At 40.6% G+C, this 6,027-nt stretch overlaps 1 protein-coding gene across 1 annotated transcript in view; it reads left to right on the top strand.

Annotated features, from left to right (window-relative positions):
• The window catches only part of ush2a (Usher syndrome 2A (autosomal recessive, mild)), a 113,310-nt gene that overhangs the window by 50,936 nt on the left and 56,347 nt on the right, over positions 1 to 6,027 (top strand). Inside the window, exons 14-15 of the mRNA XM_037693645.1 lie at positions 1,913 to 2,093; positions 5,120 to 5,283. Of these exons, the coding sequence (XP_037549573.1) occupies positions 1,913 to 2,093; positions 5,120 to 5,283 (345 nt within the window). The remainder of the gene's footprint in view (positions 1 to 1,912; positions 2,094 to 5,119; positions 5,284 to 6,027) is intronic.

Below are 6,027 nucleotides of genomic sequence, written 5' to 3'. Positions count from 1 at the left end.
AGTAACTGTGAAGCAGCAGAGACCCGACCCCCAAGACCAGAGGCAGACGAAAAAGGGGGGACCAGAGCCCAAGACCCCAGGAGGGACCCCGACCGCGGAGCCCCCAGAGCCACCCACACAGGACGAACCACTCACCCACCCCCCAGAACGGACCACAGGGGAGAACCGGAAGATCCCCACCAGCAACCACATACAGTGACCCCCCGGGGCCAACAGCGACAAACTCATAGGCCCCCGTCGGCACCCGCCGCACCGATGTAGGTCCAGGTCCAGGCACCGAGGCCCGGGCACCGAGGACTCACACCACCCAGGCCAAGGCCTGACAGGGCCAGAGGACCCGAGCCCCACCAGGCAGACACCAGGCCGAGCCGACACACGCCCAAGCGCCCAGCCCCCGATACCAAGGGCCCCAAGCGCGCCGGCAGGCAAGGGCACACCCCACCAGGGGGCCGCGCGATAGGGACGCGATGCCAAGCACCCCCAGTTGTATCAAAGAGGGGGCAGTCCGAGTCTTGGCCTAACAAATATCCATTCATACACAGACACAATCACACTATCCCAACCTCAATCTCACATTCATTCACTCAAAGACATACAATAACGATACATTTCATTCTTATTCCCGATACACACTCTAAACCCCCCAGGTCCAAGACATGTACCCGCCCTCTACAGGGGGCAGCCCATGCCCAAACCCAGGAGGTAAACCCATTCATTCCTGAGCGGAGCTAAGCTTCAGATCTTAACTTTATGTTTGGGAAATGTTTGGCACTTGTTCTACGTTTCAACAAAAGCTTTACAAGAAGGGAAAAAAAATCATGTTCTTTTCAACAAAAATACATGCTATACAATACATACTATACCAAAACAAGTTAGTTATTCCAAAGTCTTAAACCTCTATTCTTTACACTGAACTGTCCATAATTTGCCATTTATTAATTTATTTTCCCCCTTACTTGGGATTTTATTTATGGCTTTTTAAAAATGTAACTTTTTTGGAATCTAGCTGAAGACTTGTTGCCATCTGTAAATTATCAACCTGTCCTAATTGTGTTCCAACATAGAATATATTCATGTTTTGCATTGATTGATATAGATTTTTTTTATGTATTAATTTTATAATTTTCCTCTCAATATATTTGTTTTTGCATTTACCAACTTTTGATCCCACTAGGTTAGCTTATGACATGCCTGACAGCCGTTAGCATTGTTCTCCCAATTGACTGACAATATATCTAATGTGTTTATTAGCTCATGGGTCTTTTAATCATAGTTTATTTATACTTACCAGAGTCACTGATGTAACTTTAAGCATGTTTATTGGTTTTGTGTTAAATTTGATTGCAAATAAACTATAAACACTTCTGATTATTTTCTGACAAAAGTGTAATTTTCCTTTTTTAAGTTTGTAAAAGTCTTCATATAAAGCAGGGGTGTCAAACTCACTTATAAAAGGGGGCCAAAATTAAAACCTTTTTCAAACTAAGGGCCGGTTTCAGAATCTACATTAACTCAAGTTAGATACCCAACATCTTTTCTTGGTTGCAAGTTCCTCAACAAGAGTTTGATTGGGCTCATTTGATGTTTTCTGTTGCACTGTTGCCATCATAATCAAAGATAAGTGGAAAAAAGTATTTTACGTTTAACATATCATCTTGGGGGCCAGATAAGATGTCAACGAGGGCCACTTTTGGCCCCCAGGCCTTGAGTTTGACATATGTGATCTAAAGGCTCTAGAATGTATTTCTTAATTCATGTAGTATTGTAAGCATCATCATGTGGAGAGAAAAACCAAAGATAAAGTATGAAAATGAAAATGTTCTGTAACTAAACTGATGGATCTATAAACAAGCAGGCAGACAGATTTAAATACTTCTCTACACATTTATTCTCTCTATGTATTTCTGTTCAGGTTTCTACCTCTCTTCAGATCACAGCATGTGTTTGGAGTGTGACTGCCATCCTATGGGTGCATTACAGCATAGTTGTGAGAGCCAGACAGGAAAGTGTGTGTGTGCTCATTTCTCAGTTCGAGGGCGACAGTGTGACCAGTGCCATGAGAAGTATTTTGGATTTAACCCTGGTCTGGGCAAGTAAGTATAAAATAATTTAATCTGACACAGATAAACAAAAAAAATATGAATGTTTAACATTTTGTAAAGTTTCTACCCTATAATTGCACCACCTTTATTATCTTACATACAGATTTGTGCACATGTGATTATCAGAGTACATATGTCTGCAGGTGCAATCTTATGGTTTGTAGATGATTGGGTAGATGTATGGCTTTCACAAGCTAGGAGCTGTTTGACCTTTACATTGCTGCTTGAAGTGTGTCATAGTGGATAGATTGTCCACAAACAACCAGTTGTGCACTCTGCTTTGAATATGTTGGCAAATTAAAGAGTATTTTAGCTGACCTTTGTATGATAACATCAAGTTTTAATGAGTTTCACAACATGTTTAATTGTTTTCAGTACACCATTTAACTACAAACCACTATTGCAGTTATCAAAGCATGACGAAAAAATGTTTCCATTTCAATGTACATGAAGTATGAATTGAAGTTAAGGTTGGGTAGAAAGTAAAAGATGTGGAAAGTGTTTTTTTATTTAATTTTTTACTTTGACTCATCATTACATTACCCTGCATATTTGAACAACTTACTGAATTTGTTAGTTTTAGATCAAGAGATCCCCCAAGAAATTCATCAAAGTTGTGTGTTAAGTCATAATTTTTGGATTGCTGTATAGGTGAATTAACAAAGGATAGATAAATGAATGTGGATTGTGCGTTTTTAGAGTTTAAATGTATTTCAAATACAATTTAAATAAATTAAATAACATGTATTATTTAATGCACACTTAGACTAAATTTACTTCACAATGTTGAAATTTAACTTATTGTTGATTGCGCGTCAGTATCTTTACACGTACACACAAACTCGTACTGCAGTTTTAGTCTCATTTAAAAATGGAAAAACTAGGTCTGATGTTGGTGTTTTCTGTCTCCTTGGGAATGGGAGTGAAGGTCAAGTCATTGTGGCATTTTGTGTATCTTTATGTGTGTTTCTGTATGAGCACAGTTGACAGGACAAATTTGCAGCTCTTTATGAGGCTGTGGCTTTTCACACAGCAATAAAGAAAGTGTAGTGGTGTGTGTGTGTGTGCGGGAGAGAAAGAGATAGACGTATAACATGTGAGTACAGTGTTCATCGGAATAAAGAAACATCGATAATGTCTATGTCTGAGTGTGGGTGGCAATAGCATGGGTTATATGGTATCACCTTGCCAGTGTGGGGTGTTTTTAAGTCGGCCAAACATTGTCCAACGCTTAGTTTGTGCCATTTGTGCATTTGTGTGTGTATAAAGGTGTGAGATTGGTGGCCGTATGCTCACCCACTGCTAACCCCCCCAGAGGGGTAACACCAAATCAGTGACCCAGACATTGACACTGTCAGACGCACACATACAGACACGTCCATGCATGCTTTGACAGCTCTGATGGGGATATGCAGTTTATGTGAAGTTAATTTCACAGCCAAAGGGTGAAGAAAATGCTAGTCAGGGTCTCCCTTACTGTATTAAGGAGACAACCCAGCACCTCTACCCCCCCCCCCCCACCCACACACACACACACATACACTTGAAGGCCTCTCTCACATTGACTAATGTTCATGAGTCCACCATCAAGAGAACACTGAACAACAATGGTGTGCATGGCAGGGTTGAAGGAGAAAGCCACTGCTCTCCAAAAAGAACATTGCTGCTCGTCTGCAGTTTGCCAAAGATCACGTGGACAAGCCAGAAGATTGTTGGAAGAATGATTTGTGGACAGATGAGACCAAGCTAGAACTTTTTGGTTTAAATGAAAAGTGTTGTTTGGAGAAAGTAAAACACTGCATTCCTGCATAAGAACCTTATCCCTCTGTGAAACATGGTGGTGGTAGTATCATGGTTTGGGCCTGTTTTCCTGCATCTGGGCCAGGATGGCTTGCCATCATTGATGGAACAATGAATTCTAAATTATATCAGAGAACTCTAAAGGAAAATGTCAGAACATCTGTCCATGAACTGAATCTCAAGAGAAGGTGTGTCATGCAGCGAGACAATGACCCTAAGTGCACAAGTTGTTCTATCAAAGAATGGACCAAGAAGAATAAAGTTCATGTTTTGGAATGACCAAGTCAAAGTTCTGACCTTAATCTAAGCTAAATGTTGTGGAAGGACCTGACGCGAGCAGTTAATGTGAGGAAAACCACCAAAAACCAGAGTTGAAGCTGTTCTGTACGGAGGAATGGGCCACAATTCCTCCAAGTTGGTGTACAGGACTGATCAACAGTTACTGGACGTGTTTAGTTACAGTTATTGGTGCACAGGTGGCGGTGGGGGGTGGGGGTGGGGGGTCACACCAGATACTGAAAGCAAAGGTTCACATACTCTTGCCACTCACAAATATGTAATATTTCCTCAATAAATAAATGACCAAGTATAATATTTTTGTCTAATTTGTTTAACTGGGTTCTCTTTATCTTCTTTTAGGACTTGGGTGAAAATCTGATGATGTTGTAGGTCATAATTATGTAGAAATATAAAAAATGATTAAGTGTTAACAAACTTTCAAGCACCACTGTATATTGTACATCTCTATGAGAGTGACCATTATAAATTTAATGATGACAAAATATCTTATTTTTATAAACGTTTAAAAAAAAAGTGTTTGGAAGGGACTTGTAGAGGATTATAGGATGTCAGAGTCCATCCTAGTCTGCAATGGCTGAGATGTGAGGGACATCCAGGACAATTTTACAGTCCATTGCAGGGTTAGCACACAGAGAGATAATCGCTGTCTCAACTTTTGCCAATAAAACATGGCCGCTTAATCTAATGACTGCCCCAGGAGCACCTGGGAAGAGCAGCTAGATGCAGTGTTACTCAGTGGTTCCAATATAATCATTTAAGACATTTTACATTTATGTAAAAAAGTTGCAAGAGGTCAAATAAATTCTAGACATTTTTCATTCCTACTTTGAATTAACATTGGTAACCAGTTTACTGTTGCATTTCTAAACAGCATTTGAATCCTCCTAATTTTTGTTTTCCCATTGTTTGATGAGCAGATGCCAGCCTTGTGCATGTGATCCAGTGGGTAGTGCCAGTGATTTGTGTCATCCAGACACAGGGGAATGTGTGTGTAAGCTGCTGGTAACTGGAAACAAATGTGATTCTTGCCAGCCTGGAGCAAGTCATCTTGATCTTGAAAACCACTTTGGTTGCAGTAAAGGTGTGTTTTACACTTGGATTTACACATGCATGAAAGTACTACAATCTTTATTGAGTGATACATATTATGCTGTAAGAAATTCTGTTTTTGTTTCATTGTCTGATAAACATAAATGTATTGCCTTCTACTGGAATAGCCCAACATGATTACAGAACTACTCACTAACTTGCAAGGGACCTGGTGTACCCTCCCTTCTTGTGTATTACTGGGTTAAAGGACTGGTCACAGTCCATCACAACACCAGCATTGAAACATAAAAAAAAAAAAATATGCACCCCTCACACCTAAGGTCGATTTAAATCCACCAGTTAACCAAGCGTGCATATTTTTGTATTGTGGAAGGAAACCAAACTGTTCAGAAAAAAATTATTACATGTACAAGGAGAACATAAAATATTCATACAAGAAGCCCAATAATGGTCAATCAGGTCATCTTGACAGTTTTTTTTTTTTTTTTTTTTTTTTGTGGAAAGATGCTTGCCCTCCATCCAGAGGGCTTCATCAGTCTGAGGAGTCCCAAGTAAACTGTTTTCCCCACTAAGCAGTACACTCCTTTAGTGGACCACCCAGTTTGCTGGTGATAAGATGGTTTCTGGGGGGCTGTCCTGTCCCCCGTCGATTCCTCCCAGGCAGGCAGCCACAGCCAAAGTGGTTCAAGACATCATAGTTCATGCTCAATCATCCAGGTACAAAATCCAATAATGATCGATCAGGTCATCTGGACCTGGACAGGGAAGAGTGTGT

The sequence above is a fragment of the Nematolebias whitei genome, chromosome 2 (genome assembly GCF_014905685.2).
Source record: "Nematolebias whitei isolate Nwh7 chromosome 2, NemWhi1, whole genome shotgun sequence".
NCBI lineage: Eukaryota > Metazoa > Chordata > Actinopteri > Cyprinodontiformes > Rivulidae > Nematolebias > Nematolebias whitei.
Note: the sequence above shows the minus strand (reverse complement) of the source record. Positions and strands in the feature narration are given on the sequence as shown.